This window comes from Crocuta crocuta, unplaced genomic scaffold, assembly GCF_008692635.1.
Source record: "Crocuta crocuta isolate KB4526 unplaced genomic scaffold, BGI_CrCroc_1.0 scaffold70, whole genome shotgun sequence".
Lineage (NCBI taxonomy): Eukaryota > Metazoa > Chordata > Mammalia > Carnivora > Hyaenidae > Crocuta > Crocuta crocuta.
In genome coordinates this window covers 4,161,415-4,179,150 of record NW_027528417.1, presented here as the reverse complement: position 1 = coordinate 4,179,150, position 17,736 = coordinate 4,161,415, and the positions used below count along the sequence as shown (strand labels likewise).

The 17,736-nt window shown below is 42.6% G+C and overlaps 1 protein-coding gene across 12 annotated transcripts in view; it reads left to right on the top strand.

The window, feature by feature from the left end:
* Positions 1–17,736, top strand: part of CLASP2 (cytoplasmic linker associated protein 2) — a 166,886-nt gene that overhangs the window by 138,508 nt on the left and 10,642 nt on the right. For all 12 annotated transcript variants that reach the window (XM_077754285.1, XM_077754289.1, XM_077754291.1 and 9 more), the window contains 6 exons: positions 3,010–3,153; positions 5,154–5,260; positions 6,634–6,787; positions 10,045–10,273; positions 16,312–16,505; positions 16,975–17,103. In XM_077754285.1, coding sequence (XP_077610411.1) covers positions 3,010–3,153; positions 5,154–5,260; positions 6,634–6,787; positions 10,045–10,273; positions 16,312–16,505; positions 16,975–17,103 — 957 coding nt within the window. The remainder of the gene's footprint in view (positions 1–3,009; positions 3,154–5,153; positions 5,261–6,633; positions 6,788–10,044; positions 10,274–16,311; positions 16,506–16,974; positions 17,104–17,736) is intronic.

Below are 17,736 nucleotides of genomic sequence, written 5' to 3'. Positions count from 1 at the left end.
CGCCCCCCCCCCCCCCCCCCAGCCTACTCAGTGCCTCTGTCTGCCTGTCTTTCTCTCTCAAATAAACTTAAAAAAGAAAAAGAAACGAAACGAAACGAAACAAGCTAAGGAAAAAAAAAAGAGAAACCAAGAAACAGACTTAACTATAGAGAAGAAACGGAAGGTTACCAGAGGGGAGGTTGGTGGGGAGAGCAGTAAANAACCCACGAACCGCGAGATCATGACCTAAGCAAAAGTCGGCCACTTAACCGACTAAGCCACCCAGGCGCCCCGGTAATGGAGCACACTTCGGATGAACACAGGGTGATGTGTGGAGTTGCTGACTTACTGTATTATACACCTGAAACTGAGAGCACTGTTATGTTAACTAACAGGAATTAAAAACTTTACAAAGGGGGAGGGGGTTGCCTGGCTGGCTCAGTCGGAGCAGTGTGTAACTCTTGATCTAAGGGTTGTGAGTTTAAGCCCCACATTGGGCGTAGAGATTACTTAAAAATAGAATCTTTAAAAGGAAAGAAATGGAATGCAGTACTCTAGTGAAGACATGGTTTATACTGTGAAGTAAGTGAATGAATTAACTAATTAATGAAAATGTATCTGGGGCCGCCATGGTGTCTCAGTTAAGCTTCGACTCTTGATCTCGGCTCAGTCATGATCTGAGTTCATGAGATCGGCCCCATGTTAGGCTCTGCACTTGACAGCATGAAGCCTGCTTGGGACTCTCTTTTCCCTCTCTCTGCCTTTCCCTCACCCCTCAAAATAAACATTTTTTGAAAATGTGATACTAAAATGTAAACTAACAAAAATGGACTTTATCAAAATATACTCACAAACTATTGCATTTTAAATCATGCAACTTAAACCCATATGATGTAATGCAGAAATAGAGAAACAGGTTGTTAGAACATAAAGGAGGGTCAAAGACACTTAGGTTTAAACAGGAGGTTAACTCATGATAAGGGTGTCACTTCAAGTCACGAGGAAAGAATACACTGATCAGCAAGTGATTTTGGAACAGTTGGGTTCTCTGTCTCTGGGAGAAAAGAAAGCCGAATCATACACCAAAATAAACCCTAGATGGAGGAAAGTGTACCTTAACAATCACTAATTCATTTGCTCAAATAAACTTGAGGTAGGTTTGATATTTTTCAAAAAAAGAGGATCATAACATTTTGTTTCAAAATACAAATAGTTTCATTTAAGCACTATTAAGATGTTAGAGTGCATTAACACACAATATATATTTTGTTGCTTTTAGAAAAATGGGCTTATGTTACAGCTGTTGTTTTATTCTGTTTTTCCTTTTGCGGCGTATAGTGGTCCCCTCCCGATTTGTTCGTGTCCAGAGCTCCATTGTCTTTCAAGGCTGTGTCGTGTAGTGTGCCATTGCACCAACAAAACATAATCTAACCGTTGCACTAGTGGTGTGTATTCAGAGGTTAGAAACGTGGAGCACTTAGGTTTTCAAAGAATGGGACCTGAAAACATCCAGAGCAAGATGTGCACATCTTCCTCTGAGTCATGATTGTGAAGTAGATGGGTCTCTTTCTCCACTCATTAAGTTTCTGTGAACTCTGAATTTCAGAGTTTGGCTTTCAACAACTCAGCTGGTTACTTTAAAGGAAGAAAGTAAATTTATAAGTTGTCTTAAGTGATCTAAGTAAGCTTTGTTTTGTTCCCATTTCCACCAAAATATTAGATTAGGTTTTCACTTATATAAAATTGAAAAGTAAAGTATTACATTGCTCCAGATGAGCTTTGTACAGCTTAGGGATATCCAAGTTTCCCCTGCTATCTAAGAGCAGAGTGTTCCATGGAACCTTTCATACACCAACTTGGCGTAAAGCAAAGAAGCAATACCCCTAGTTTACATGGAAGAACTTTTGAGAGTTTCCTTTCAGTCTTTTCCAATACCTTAGGATGCGTCTTGCTAACAGACGCGCAACATAAATCGAGATGAAGCACGGATACTTGCTTACATACCAGCTCAGCAACGCCACAGCGCCACGGTGGCGCCATGGTAGTTCCTAGGGAAGGAGCTTGGTGATACCATGCCCAGTGCTTGGAGTGCTTGCTGTAATGGCTCACTGCAAAACAAGTGTGGAATGCTATTTTTGCGTTGTGACTTTATTTATAAAAGTGAAGGTCTTTGTTTTACTTTTGGTTAGGGAAAGCAGGCACTGTTGTAGGTCTTTCGTAAAAGGGAAGTGATAATAATGGGAACTTTTGAAAGGTGTGGGATACCTGTACTTAGGTATGTCCATGCATCTTCTTGTAATTATTTACTCGGAAAACTGAGGTAGTATATATTGGTAGAATAATCAGGGAAACTCTTGGGGCACTTGGGTGGCTCACTCGGTTAAGCATTCTACTCTTGACTTCAGTTCAGGTCATGGTCTCACAGTTTGTGAGATCAAACGCTGTATCAGGCTCTACGATGACGATGCAGAGCATGCTTGACATTCTCCCTCTCTCTCTGCCCCTCCCTCCCCTCAAAATAAATATAAATATATTTTTTTAATAAATATATTTTTTAACTTAAAAATAATAACCCTGGAGATTTGTTAACTTTTGCCATTGATTGCTAGATTGTATTTTTGACAGTTTTTATATTCCCTTCTTACCTTCAAAAAAAATAAATGATGGGGCACCTGGGTGGCTCAGTTGGTCAAGTGTCTGACTCTTGATAACAGCTCATGGGTCCTGATCTCTCAGTCATGGGATTGAGCCCCATGTCAGGCACTGTGCTGACAGTGCAGAGCCTGCTTGGGGTTCTCTCTCTGCTTTTCTCTCCGCCCCTTCCCCACTCATGCATGCTTGCTCGCTCGCTCGCTCTCTCTCAAATAAATATCTTTTTATTCTCCCAGCAACAAAATTTTAAAGTGTGTAAGGACAACTTCTTTTTCTGTGGGAAAGATTGTGCTATTGAACAGTAATGTTGAGTGAAGAAAACTGTCTCCTTTGAGACAAAATACACTCACCTGCTTCTTATATGTGTTTGTTTTACAGGCAGCACAGTCCGTGCTGATTTCCTTATTTGAACTCAATACCCCAGAGTTTACAATGTTATTAGGAGCTTTACCAAAAACTTTTCAGGATGGTGCTACCAAGCTTCTTCATAATCACCTTCGAAACACTGGCAATGGAACCCAGGTACCTTTCAGTTCTTTTGGCTGTCGTGTGACGTGATGGTTGGTTTCACAGTAACTGCTTGCTTTTACATGAAGTAAACTTTCGACCCTAGTATCTTATGTTTGCATCTGTACTGGGCAGTATATCCTAAGCAGAATTAAATATTGTCCTGGGAAGAATACGGTCCTGAGGCTTGTCACGTTTATATCATTATTTGGCGTGCATTAGGTGGGTGGTGAATGGAGGCCAGGATATGAACAGGAAAGCAGAACGTGAGCAGCTCTGCAGGCTGTTAGACTTAGGTAACTAGTCCTTGTGGGACGGCTAGAAGGGATGACTTGATTAACAGATAAGATCCGAAGAAGGTGTGTTCAGAAACCTGTTCACAGGTTTGTGGGTCCATAGTTGCTTGAATATGCAAAGTTCTGTCTGGGGAAAGTAAGGTCTGAATAAATGAAACATTATAGTGCTTTATATGCCTTCGATGGCAAGGATCATTTATATAATATGTCTATAGAGTTGAACTTCGGTTTTTTAAAAGGACAGGCCTTTTATCATGGATAAAGGAGAAACGAAATGCACTTATAGCAGGCTTAAGGTAAAGTCTGAGGGTTAAAAATAATCAGAATAATTTCTTGGGACTCAGGCTGGTCATCTTTTTAAAAGGAGAAGGAATCGTTTAATTATATCTTAACAGGCAGGCAAATTAATAACAGTGAATGTTACTTCTTTGGTATGTTTGCAAAAATCACTTGTAAAACAGACTCAAAGAGGAATAAAATTTAAGTATTAGTAATGGTTGGAGGAAGGAAATTGGCTCAGACTGGGAAGCTAATTTATTATTTTTTTTAATGTTTGTTTATTTTGAGAGAGCATGAGCAGAGCAGGGCAGAGAGAGAGGGAGAGAGAAAATCCCAAGCAGGCTCCGTGCTGCCGGTGCAGAGTTTGATGTGGGGCTCAGTCTCACAAACCATGAGATCATGACCTGAGCCAAAATCAAGAGTTGGATGCTTAGCTGACTGAGCCTCCCAGGCGCCCCAAATGGGAAACTAATTTAAAATTGTTAGTCTGGGGGCACCTGGATGACTCAGTAAAGTGTCTCTCTCTTTTTTTTTTCTTTCCTCATAACATTTATTTATTTTTAAAAGACAGAATGCAAGGAGGGGAGGGGCAGAGAGAGACGTAGACACAGAATCTGAAGCAGCCTCCAGGCTCTACGCTGTCAGCACAGAGCCTGACACAGAGCTCAAACTCACGGACTGCAGCACCGTGACCTGAGGTGAAGTCGGGCGCTTAACTGACTGATCCACCCAAGCACCCCAAGTATCTGACTCTTGATTGCAGCTCACGTCATGATCTCATGGTTCATGGGATTAAGCCCCACATTGGGCTCTCTGCTGACCGCGCAGAGCCTGCTTAGGATTCTATCTCTCTCTGTCTCTCTCTCTGTCCCTCCCATGCTCACATGTGCGCGCACTCACTCCCTCAAAATAAATAGACTTAAGAAACAAATTGTTATTTTGGGATCCTGTTGAATCTTTGAGGAGGAAGATGTTGATAATATTTGCGAGAAGGAAGTGGGTAAGGAAAACAAGACTACAGAGTTAGATTTCCAAATAGGGAGAAAGGTTTTCCCCACAGAAAGCAGAGATAAGGACATGAATATTTAAAATACTGACCTGCAGGAGCGCCTGGGTGGCTCAGTCGGTTAAGCGGCCGACTTCAGCTCAGGTCATGATCTCACGGGTCATGGGTTCGAGCCCCGCGTCAGGCTCTGTGCTGACAGCTCAGAGCCTGGAGCCTGTTTCAGATTCTGTGTCTCCCTCTCTCTCTCTGACCCTCCCCTGCTCACGCTGCCTCTCTCAGAAATAAATAAAAAACATTAAAAAATAAACTAAAATACTGACCTGCAAATACGGCTCTTTCGTACTGTTCAACTTCTTGATTGCATGTCTTCATTAAGAGCCTTTTAGTTGAACTTACGTGTCCTATGTTAATATTTCTTGACCTCCCCCCCCCAGGGTTCCATGGGGAGTCCTTTGACAAGACCGACACCACGTTCACCAGCCAACTGGTCCAGTCCTCTTACTTCTCCCACCAATACATCCCAGAATACTTTATCTCCAAGGTAACAGAAGGGTTCTTCTCCATCCTGGTTTGTGTTTGCAGATTCCCATTCCTAGACAACAGACATGAATATAATTCCAGTTGATTCACACTTGCCTTCAAAGGTCTTGACATGTAAAAACTTAGCAGATTCAAAAAGAGTTTTAGGTTTATTCCGTAACTAACCCTGCACATGAAAATAATGCATAAGATATCAGATTTTTTTTGTAAGTGAAAAGAAAACTTACTTTTGTAAATTACTGCTTAATGCATTAAATGGCATAGTTATGTTTCTCAGATATGCTTATAGACAAAAGCATAAAAATAGTGAAGAACCGGGAAAGGCTAATATAAAATGACATTATAACTGTGTCTTAGGAAAAAATGTGACTGTGAGATTGGGCCTTAATACAAAATTTAAGCTGTGTAAAATTTTCACACCCTTGTGAGGCTCAAGCACAGGCTGTATTTCAGATGTTCTTCACTCATTAATGGACTAATACTTTTTTTTCCCTTTTCCTAGCTTTTAAAAAATAGTTTGCAAAGGAGTCTATTTTTATTAATGTAGTTATTAACTCTATTGGCCATGTGTCATAGCGTGTTTCATCGTATTCACTACATTCATAGAATACTTCAGCATCTAAGGAAGAAAAGTACATTGCAGACTTAACATCTAGCCCATTTATTCCTCGTGACCCATATGTGACGATTAGATGGCTAAATTCCAGCTTCAGTTGAGTATTAGAGTTTGATTATAGAATTCTATTATAAACACATAGGCTCAGTATTAAAGCGTCTCTGCCTTCCTATAAATCTGTGTAAAATACATTTATCTTCTATTCAAGTTATGCCATTATTGTAAACGAATGTCAGGAGTTAGCAAACTTTCTGTAAAGGGCCATAAGGTAAATACTTTAGGCCTTGTTCCCTCCGCTCAGTTCTGCTGTTGCTGTGTAAACGTAGCCGCAGAGAACAGCCGAATAAGTAAGTGTTGCTGGTACCGATACAGTTTTATTTATGGACACTGAAATCAGAATTTCATGTCATTTTCAGGTGTCATGAATTTCTATTTTGACTCTTCTCTCAACTGTTTAAAAAAGTAAACATTTTTAGATCTCAGGGGTCATGCTTTGCTGACCTCTGGTTAATCAGAACCTTTCTGTAGGTGCAGACAAACCGGTTGTTAAGGGCTGTGCATTCACAGTGCTCGTAAGCTGCCCTCGGTGGGTGAACAAGGGCACATGTACCTTATAGTTGTCGGGTTTGGTTCGGTTTTGCTAATTATGCTTTGGGGAATATACGTTCTCCTCCTGTCGTTATAAATAGCCTATAATATCAAATGTGTATTATGTTTTAAAACTACACGCAAATGACAGTTAGTTGTCTTTTTCATAGTGCATTTGATTATGACACAGAAAATATGAACTCTGAAGATATTTATAGCTCTCTCAGAGGGGTCACTGAAGCAATTCAGAATTTCAGCTTCCGCAGTCAGGAGGACATGAACGAGCCATTGAAAAGGGACTCCAAAAAGGAAGATGGTGATTCTGTGAGTATCTGAATACCCTTACACTGCAGGCTTTTTCAATAAGAGGCTTCCGTTGGAGATTTCTTTTGTTGACTTTGCTTCCTGTCGTTTTCAGGTGTAACTTTTTAGGGGTCACTCTACAAGTGTTCCCTGAGCATCTACCACGTGTCGGCCCTGTGCCGGCCTTATACGCACAAGGCACAGTCACTGCCCCCAAGTTCCATGTACATTTTCAGATAGAGAGGAGTACTATTGCCTGTTAGGTTAGAAGATAAAATGAATGTATTTTTTTAATGTTGGTTTATTTTGAGAGTTCACAAACACGGGCAAGCCGAAGAATAGCAGAGAGAGGAGGAGAGAGAGAATCCCAAGCAGGCTCCATGCTGTTGGTACAGAGCCCAGCATGTGGATAGATCTCAAATCATGAGATCACGACCTGAGCCGAAATCAGGAGTTGGACACTCAACCAACTGAGTCACCCGGGCGCCCCAAAGTGAATCTCTTTGAAATTAATTGGTCAGGGAAGGCCTCTCTTAGTAGGTGACGTACAAGACCTAGGAGAGGAGAATTCCGTAAAAGAAGTGGCATCGAGACGCAAACAGGGCGTGCGCAGCTGGGAACCAAGAGAGAGGCGGTGGCGTTGGATTGGATGGAGGAGTCGGGCGGGGCATGGGCCAGGTCATATGGGTCTCTTAAGACTAAACGGATGCAGATTTTTCGTTTCCCCTTAGTGCAGCAGTAGGGGTTTGCATCATCACTTTGTGTGGCTCCAGTTAAGAGTGTTAGGCCTGTTTTTCTGACCTGCGTGATCACTGCTCGGTCTGTTCATACAAAGAGCAGTTGTTTGGGGTGAGGGAAAGGAACAGAAAGAGCAGTTGTTTCTTACACGGCCGCTGCATAGACTTTTCTCAAAACAAGCCGCCCCACCATTTCCCATGGAGTCTGCAGTGTCTCAGCGTTTGCAGAATCGTCCAGCGCGCCGCTGAAGGGGCCTCCTCTGCCTCCTGACCACTTTGCCGCTGTGGTTCTTCCCCCACGCCTGTCTGGCAGGTGGGCCAGAGCCAGCTCGCCACTCCTCTTTGAGGTTCCCCACCCCAGAAGCAGTAGCGGTTTAGTTAGAATCACTGCTTGGGACTTTTTTCCCTCAGAGAAAGCAGGTACAGCGTGGGGCGCTCCAGCAGGCTTCCGGCAGGAGTGACTTCACACCCCACCCCCTGGCCGACGTTAACTAGTCCCGTTGTATTATCACTTCTGACCCTCAGTGTTTCCATGAGGAAAGTGAGCCAATTGCTGTGTACCTTGAGAGTTGTTGTGGCCCTAATAAATTATATGGCTCTATCCAGCCCAGGCCTCTCTCTGGAGCTCATACTCCTACATCCAGCTTCCTGTTGAACTTCTAATCTCCTCCCGAAGCTGCTCCTTTCCGTTGCAGCTGATAGCACTAGTCACTTAGCCAAAAACCTTGGACCAAAGGCATCTAACTGGCCTCCTTGATTTTGCCTTTGACCTCTTGTCATCTGCACACCTCCACTTATAACTCTATGGAAGGCTCCAGAATACAAGCCAATCTACACAATCAGCTTTTTCCCTGTTAACTTTTCTGGTCTCATCTCCTGCTACTTTCCTCCACTCCAGCCACACTGGCTTCCTTGCTGTTCCTTGAACTTCCTAGGCATGCTCTTGCCTCAGGGCCTTTGTCTTGGCCGTTCCCTGTGTCTTAAACACCCTTCCTGGCTGATCTCCTTCAAGTCTGTGTTCGCATGGCTTACCCCGACCCCCCTAGCTAACCTGCACTTGCCTCCCTCCACCCCACCGCTCACGGTCCCTTTAATACTGCAACGCCGCCCACACACTGATCCCCTCGCACCACACTATCTACTCAGTTGTTACATGTGGTGACGTCTGTCCCCCAACTAGAATGTAAACTCCCAGAAGGTGGACAGCCTTCTCTTTTGTCCATTAGTATCTCCCCCCTGCCAAGAATGAAGCCTGGCAAACAGTAGGTACACAGTGACTATTTGAAGAATATTTGTAAAGCACCTGAGTGACGGCTTAGCAGTAGTTGCTTTGAGTAGACGGTGGTGATGGTGATGCTGGTGGGCGTGACGAGTGGCACACTAGCATTCGTAGCGGGGTCAGCACCGGCGTTCTGTGTAAGTATGCTAATGTGTTCAGGCTCCAGCAGGCATCCTTGCAAAAGTTACAGTCTTTGAGGCCTTTTGAAAAATGTTTTGATTCTTCTTTTAAATTGATTTTTATTTTTATTATTTTTTTAATGTTTATTTAGTTTTGAGAGAGAGAGAGACAGAGCATGAGCACAAAGGGACAGACAGAGGGAGACACAGAATCCGAAGCAGGCTCCAGGCTCTGAGCTGTCAGCACAGAGCCCGACGCGGGGCTCAAACACACGGACCGTGAAATCATGACCTGAGCCGAAGTGGGACACTCAACCAACCGAGCCACCCAGACAGTCCCCCACCCTTTGTTTTTGAGAGAGAGAGAGAGAGAGAGTGCACGTGCAAGAAAGAGAGCAGGGAAGAGGGAGGGGAGAGAGAGAATCCTAAGCAGCTGCATGCCCAGCATGGAGCCTGATGCAGGGCTAGGTGCACCCCCAAAATTTGATTCTCTTATACTTTGTTGATATCCTGTCATTGTGTAATTTACTACCTTAATAATGGAATCTGGCAGGTTTTAGTTCTGTGTTGGTAATGAAAGTCCTTTTATTACTTTAACTGGCAGAGAGAGTTGTAATCCCAGTGAATATTTTTTGGTCAAGCCCTTAGCAAGGGGACTCTCGGAATCATGAGAAATGGCATTCTTTTATGGTTCTTTTTTCTTTTTTTTAATATTTTTATTTATTTCTAGGAGAGAGAGAGAGAGAGCGTGAGCAGGGGAGGGTCAGAGAGAGAGGGAGACACAGACTCTGAAACAGGCTCCAGGCTCTGAGCTGGCTGTCAGCACAGAGCCCGACGCGGGGCTCGAACCCACGAACCGCGAGATCATGACCTAAATGAAAGTCGGACGCTTAACCGACTGAGCCACCCAGGCGCCCCGCTTTTATGGTTCTTCATTGCTCCCACAGCTGTGGGTTTTGTTTTCTATTGTTGTTGTTTTGTTTTTGTTTTTTTACACCTTTACTATAAGCTTTGACATTTTGATTATACGTTATAACTCCTCACGTTGATTACTTTGAAGCAATAGAGAAACATCGTTTTAGAATTTCAAAGAGATATTTAAAAATGAATTGATTTGCTGTGCCTTCTCCTCCCCCTTCATAGATGTGTGGTGGTCCCGGGATGCCCGACCCCAGGGCAGGAGGGGATGCTGCTGACTCAGGCCAAACATCCCTTGACAATAAAGCTTCATTGCTGCATTCGATGCCTGCGCACTCCTCTCCACGCTCGCGGGACTATAATCCATATAACTATTCCGACAGCATCAGTCCCTTCAATAAGTCTGCCCTCAAGGAAGCCATGTTTGACGACGACGCCGACCAGTTTCCTGACGGTAGGTTCTGGGTCATGTTTGTCACCTGTGCTTTCGAGTGCTGGTAATCAGTGGAACAAAAGCAATATACGTGCTCTTTGATTTAAGTCTCTAAGAAGTCAGGAGCTTCAGAAGGGAAGATGTTTTCTCTCATCTCTAGGAGCTCATTCCTAGCAGTTTGGTAGTTTTCTGTCCCAGAATGAGACACCGGGTAATCCTGAAATCATCCCCGACATCAGGAGAACCAGACTGACTGCCCAGAAACAACTGAGATCAGTCATAGCTTATAAATATAGTTTATCTATAGACCCAATGCAGTCATTAATTTTTATACCAGTGTGACAAAAGCCTTTGAAGAACTGCTCATTCTTTGTAAGAGCCCTTTCATGAAGTGGGACATCATAAACTCTAATAAGATGCATTCAAGACCAAGTGTGGAGAAAGTTACCATTAGAATTTGAAGTCAACTTAGGACTAACTTGAGCACTTCCGGTGGCTTGGACATCTACGGAGCTGTGACGCCTGATACGTGGTTAACTCTTCTCAGTGTCACTTCTGAAGGAGGCTGGAGATGTACTCCCGACCCGCCCTTCCACTCACAGTGTGCAGCTAGGTTCACGTAAGATGTACAAAAACCAATGCAAAGTACAAAACACTGCAAATGGGTTATAAGTATCTTTAATGAGAAGGAATTACATTTTTCTCTACAAATTACATAATTCATTAACTTTTTATTGGAGACTCAAGTAAGGTAAAGTAATAGATCACTGTATGTGGGTAGGTTTGAGAATCCCCCTCACCATTCGTACGGTATTATACGTAGGTAGCTCCTCGCCTCCCTGCGCTTTCCTGTTGCTGTCTCTGAACATGTTTCTGCATAAACTTTTCTGCATGTGTGTAAGTAATTTACTCTGAGATTCTAGATGTAGGATTGCTTGATAAAGGGACATCTGAGTTGAAGTTTCAGCAGTTACCATCCAGTTACTGACTCGGAGCACTTGGCTGGGTTAGGTGTGGTGCTGATTTCTTCACCAGCACAGAGTATTCAAACCTTTTAACATTTTGTCACCATGATGCATACAAAATAGGTTATCCTAATGATAGCATTTCCTTAATTATTAGAAAGATTGAGTAATTAGATATCTGCAATCTTTTTTAACTTTTGCAATTTGGTAAGTGGAAAAATATCTTCATTTTTATTTCTTTGATTACCAATCAGGTTGACGGATCATGTTTTTACCAATATGTCATGTTAAGAGTCTTAATACATCAGGGCGCCTGGGTGGCTCAGTTGGTTAAGTGTCTGACTTTGGCCCAGGTCATGATCTTCTGGTTCATGGGTTTGAACCCTGCATCAGGCTCTCAGGGCGCCTGGGTGGCTCAGGTTAAGCATCCAACTTCGGTTCACGTCATGATCTCGCAGTTTATGGGTTTGAGCCCCGCGTCGGGCTCTGCTAACAGCTCGGAGCCTGGAGCCTGCTTCAGATTCTGTGTCTCCCTCTCTCCCTGCCCCTCCCCTGCTCACACTCTGTCTCTCTCTGTCTCAAAAATAAACAATAAAAAAAGTTTTGTTAATAATTAAAATTTTTTAAAAAGAATCTTAATATATCTCAATTATCACAAAAACAAAATTAAGACAACTTGCCAAACTAAATCTGAATTACAGAAGAATCTATAAATTGCCAAAATGATTGCTTTTGGTGTGTTTTGATCTGTCCCACATGGCTGGCTCTATTGCTGAGGGTTAGTTGTGGCAGCAGAAGCAGAGGGAGTGCACAGAACGTAGTGCGAGCATCCGTTCATCCCTGCGAGGGCCCGGCAGCCTGGTGAACTGAGGCCTGCAGGCCCGGCAGCTTTATTCTTAAATTACTTATGTACAGTGGTCACACGCTTGCAGACCAAATTGGGTCCACAGACATTTCTTGCCTCAGCTGCAATTTATGTATATTTTTTAATTTTAAAGCAATCGAAAGCTTACAAAATGAAGGTACAGCAGAAAGAACTTTTTCTTGGCCCTCTTGAGAGTAAGCCTTGGAACTGACGCTGCATCACCCCCAAATACTTGAGGTTCACTCCCCTTAATCAGACATCTCCACGTGACCGCAGTATCCTCCTCCAAGCCGGGTGACTGTCACCAGTGCATTCAAAACCACCCATCCCTTACACCCTTCGAGTTGGGTCACTCATCCCAGTGAGAGTGCCTTTAGCCAGAGGGCCCACTTCAGAATCTCGTGTGGCGTTTCCAGGTCTCTGTGGTCTCTTCAGGGAGTGGCGCTAGTGAAGCACAGTTATATTTTCATATTTCCCTCAGTTTGGGTGTGTCTGATGTTTTCTCGTGATTGGATGCAGGCCATGCACTCTCGGCATCAGCATCCCAGCGTGCGTTCTTCGGGTAATAAATGGTTTCACTTTGCCCTGTGGCTGCTGATAGAAACTTGTATCACTTGATCATGCTGGTGCTTACCAGGCTTCTCCCCCACAAAGTTACTCTTTTTATAAGTGCTTGGGTCACCTGGGTGGCTCAGTCGGTTAAGCGTCCGACTTCAGCGCAGTTCGTGATCTCATGGTTCGTGGGTTCGAGCCCTGCGTCGGACTCTGTGCTGACAGCTCAGAGCCTGGAGCCTGCTTCAGATTCTGTTCCCCCCCCCCCCCCAGCCCCCCGCTTGTGTCCCTCCCTTGCTTATACCATGCCTCTCTGTATCTCTCAAAAACGAGTAAACATTTTTTTTAAAAAAGTATAATAAGTAAGTGCTTTGTAGGGTGGTACTTTAAAACTGTGTTGAAATGTATTCATTTAAAAAGTTTCATTTGTGTATTTATAATTATATGAACTCATGGTTTGCATTGTACTCGGGTTATAATTTGTAATATCATTTACTTTGATGCTCATATCGTCTTTGGTTGGACCTGTTCCTTTGACAGTGTCCCCATCTTTGCATGCTGGCTTGACAAAATGTTGTACGGTCCCTGCTGGAGTCTTGGAATCAATCGTTTCTCCAGGACTCAATCCTTGGTTTCATTTACTAGAAAATGGTCATTAAAGGCTAGAGTCTGGGCTGTACGTGTTCCAGCTGCTGGTGGGATATCACTCCTCCTAAGCCCTCTTAGTGGCCAGAGCCAAGGGAATACATATATGTATGTCTATATATGCGCACACAAGAGATTATTCTAGTTTCCTACTTTTCTGTATGGACAACCCCCTTTTTCTGACACTGAGAAACCTGGCTTTCCTTATCTTTAATATATTTACTTACTTGATCAATCTTCCTGTATGCAGCCAGTTTTCCGTCTCTGCCCCTCCCTCCTCTCTCATACATCATATCCCTCACCTCTCCGGTGGGCTCTGCCTGTCCACATGGATACCCTCAACCCCCTTGGGCTGACACCCAGTGTCATCAATGCCCTGACAGGGTCACACGTGGTCACCACTCTACGTGGACCCCTTCTTGCCCTGGCTGAGCACTGAAATTTCATACTTGACCATGGTCAGGTAGGGAAACCCTGCTTACACTGCTCAGATATCTGTGTTCCCAGACCTGGTCATCTGTAGCTTTGACGAATGGAAAAACCTCTTCATTTATGAGGCTGAAGAATTATGTTTTTGCCAATTGCTCAAGTTAAGAGAGTTAATATTATCACAAACCCAAAATTATGAAGTTTAGCAAGATTGTCCACTAATCTTGTCTAATTCTCTTTCCTTTACTAAAGACCGTATATTTTCCATTTGTTAAAGGAGGACATCTTTGGAAATTATATAACTGAACTCTAAACCGGGTGGAATATTTTTGAACTTGAAGAAATTATTTCTTCACAGCACTTGATTGACTTCTGAAACATAAGACAGCCATTCTACGCCAATTAAACACTCTCTGGAAATGGATAAGCAGTTAAACCGAATAGTAGTTGCTCTAAGCTTCATATTAGCAGTTATTTTCATTTATTGTCTATGTTCATTTTTAAATTTGAGATGGGGAAGGCCTTGTTTGACACTACTTTATTGTGAACATTGCTAACATTACCCATTCCTTTTAATTTAAGTCAGAATTTCTATAAGAAGAAATTGTTTTGAAATTCTGAGGCTTATTTAATAAGAAATTCTGAGGCTTAGTCAATAAGAAATTAAATTCTTATTTAGTATGTCTCTTATTCAGATATTCTGTACACATTACAGATACATTAGTGATAAATTTACCAAGATTAACATGTCAGATAAAACTAAAACCCCACTCATGTCCACATAACCTTTATGAAGTTTACCAGAGACCGTAAAAGTCCAGAATATTACTGCTGGTGAGGACGATACTGTTACTCAAGGGATACTCATGTCAAAGTTTGCCAGTGAAAAGAATATCCCATATTCAGCACTGCAACAGAAATCGTATCAGAATTGTAATTGTGCCAGTATTTGTCAGAAGGACACAAGGAAAACTAATATTAGGGAGTTCATTGTATTCCAGGCCCAGGCCCAGGAAGTCGGGGCTCTTTTCCCATTTTACTCGTAAGGAAACAGCGCCTCCACGGTAACTGAGAACGTACCTCTGTCACACAAAGGGTCAGAGAAGCAGGTCTGGTGGGTGCCCAGAGCCTTATCTTTTCACATGACCCTGGTGTCTGTCTGTGAGAAGAGGAGACACAGCTGGTTTTACTTTATCTTAATTAATTGAGTAATTTAGGCTTATCTCACTTATTTGTATGATATAAATAGTTCATTTTTGTAACAAAATAATGTGCTTCCTTTGGCAAAAATGATTTTCTCATCAGTCGTCTGTCCAGACCATTTTAGCCATTTCTAATTATCTCCTAGTGTAATTAGGAGCCTAGATTTGTGGAGAAAAGAGCTGCATTCCCCGGAAAGCATTTTTGTGTGCGTGACTTCCCTTTACTGAGCTGAAATAAAATATACTGTTACCAGACCAATCCTCCGTGCAAGTCCCGTAACATTTGCGGGAGCGGCGTTGACGAGGCTCACAGAGATGCACTTGTCCTGCTCCGGGAGCCCTGTTAAGCTCGAGGTCCTGTCCCAGCGCTGGGCTACGGAAGTGTCGTTATTGTGCACCGTTTTCATCCTACAAGTTCATCCTGAACTCAGATTTCTTTTCTCATGGTTTGCTCTGCATTTTACAGACGTTCTTCCCCTTGAGCTTCCAAAGTGCTAACTTGGTTCACCGTAGTGGTCATTCTTCTCACATTGTCTGAAATTTTTAAGTTCAGTGATCACATTGTATGCACCCTGTACGATGTTAGTGTTCCAGTTGTAATTCCATGAAAGTTGTCACAGTAAACTCTTTTTTGTAATAGTTAATGTCATTGTTTTGGTTCAGTTTTCCTTCCCTATCATCTGTTAGTTTTACTCTGTTGAACTCCTCTATTCTAATGGTTCAGCTTGACTACCTTTCTCAGGTTTCTGAATCCCCTTAAGTAAAATATAATTTTTCTTGGGGAGCCTGGGTGGCTTAGTCTTGAGCATCCAGCTCTTGATTTTGGCTCAGGTCATGATCCCTCACAGTCGTGAGATGGAGCCTCGCTTCGGGTTCTGTGCTGGGTGTGGAGCCTGCTTAAAATTCTCTCTGCCCCTCCCCCACTTATTCTCTCTGTGTCTGTCTATTCATCTCCCCCCTCCGCTCAAAAAAGATTGATGGAGAACTTTACTGTGGTAGGATCAAGTTGTCACTACTTAAATATGTTGGTCATTATTGATACCACTAAAAATGGAGTGCCCTTGGGCGCCTCCTGGCCTGACACGATAGAAATGCATACTGGTGTACAGAAAGGGAGAATGATGTATTTGCCCTTTACTAGAAATATTTCACAAACAAATGGTAGGGAGGAAGATGAAGTAAGAATGGTAAAATCTTGGTAATTATTAAATCTAGGTGACAGGTATATGGGAGTCCATTATATATTTTCTCTGTGAATTTTTATTGTAAAAAGTTTTCATCTATAACTGATGGGTTCAGCATAACCAAATGGAAAAGAAAATTAGTCCTTTTTTCCCTTAAAACTAAAGTTAGCATCCCCATACTTACAAGAGTTACAGAATTAATATGTCCCCTTGACAGATCTTTCCCTTGACCATTCTGACCTGGTTGCGGAGTTGTTGAAGGAGTTGTCTAACCATAATGAACGTGTAGAGGAAAGAAAAATCGCCCTCTATGAACTCATGAAACTGACACAGGAAGAGTGTTTCAGTGTTTGGGATGAACACTTCAAAACAATATTACTTCTGTTGCTCGAAACTCTTGGGGATAAAGAGGTAAATGGCGGCATATGTAAGTAATAGCCTGTTTTTCCTGTTGGATTGCCTCTCGTTGCCTGCTAATCAAGCGCTACACAGATTTGGAAACTGAGAAAATCGGCCTCTGTTACTGCTTCTTCCTGTGTGAAATTTTCATTATGTTTACTTTTTCTCCTAAACCAACAGCTCAGTTGATTTTGAACAGTTGACAGTGGGAGAAACGAAAGGGAGCTGGGAGTATTTGTATAGGAGAGGACTTGTTTCACGTATTTACACTAGTTCAGAAATAAAATTTCCTTTCTCATAGAATGTTGGTTCTTGATCCCCTACAAGTGAAAACTCAGTTATGTCATACTCCGTGTCCTTTGTGCCGCTGTCTACAACTTACCCCTGCCCCAACGTTAGGACCCTTACGTTACAGAAATGGAAAATGTAGTAGATTGTCTACAACCCAAGATACTAACAACATTAAAATATTTCTTCTTAGCCTACGATCAGGGCTTTGGCGTTAAAGGTTTTGAGAGAAATCCTAAGGCATCAACCAGCCCGATTTAAAAACTATGCAGAACTGACGGTCATGAAAACATTGGAAGCACACAAAGACCCTCATAAGGAGGTAAGTTACCTAACGTTTAAGTTACTATTTTCTTCTTGGAGCCTCTGATGGTGCTGCATGGACCCTACAGACAGTGCTTGCAGAGTACCCTGGAGAGTAGCAGTCACTTCCATCAAATGAGCCCTTAACTTCGCTGTCCCATGTAAAGCTGATGGAGATGCAGTTGTATTTTTTCTATTAAATGAATTACGGTGATATCATGGCCTTTCCCGTAGTATCAGCCAGCTCTGGAAATAATCTTGATTTCACTTTCTCCTTCATTTGCCTTGTAGTTTTCTACTTAGAATTCACCACCCTTCTCTTTCCACTCACCAATAAGCATTTGGGTTTTTGAGATAACTAATGAAGACAAGAATCATTATTTTAAAGTGGTAATAAATTGCCTCTGGAAACTAGATATCTGTTAAAAGTTTATTCAATAAAATGATGAGGCTAGCTTTTCTGAAAGTCCTATAAATCTGNAAGCGAAAGTCGGACGCTTAACCGACTAAGCCACCCAGGCGCCCCGGGGGGACTTTTTAAGTTTGTATTTAAACTCTAGTTAGTTAACACAGTGTTATGAGTTTCAGGTGTGCAGTATAGTGATTTAGCACTTCCATACATTCTCCGTGCTAATCACAAGTACACTCCTTA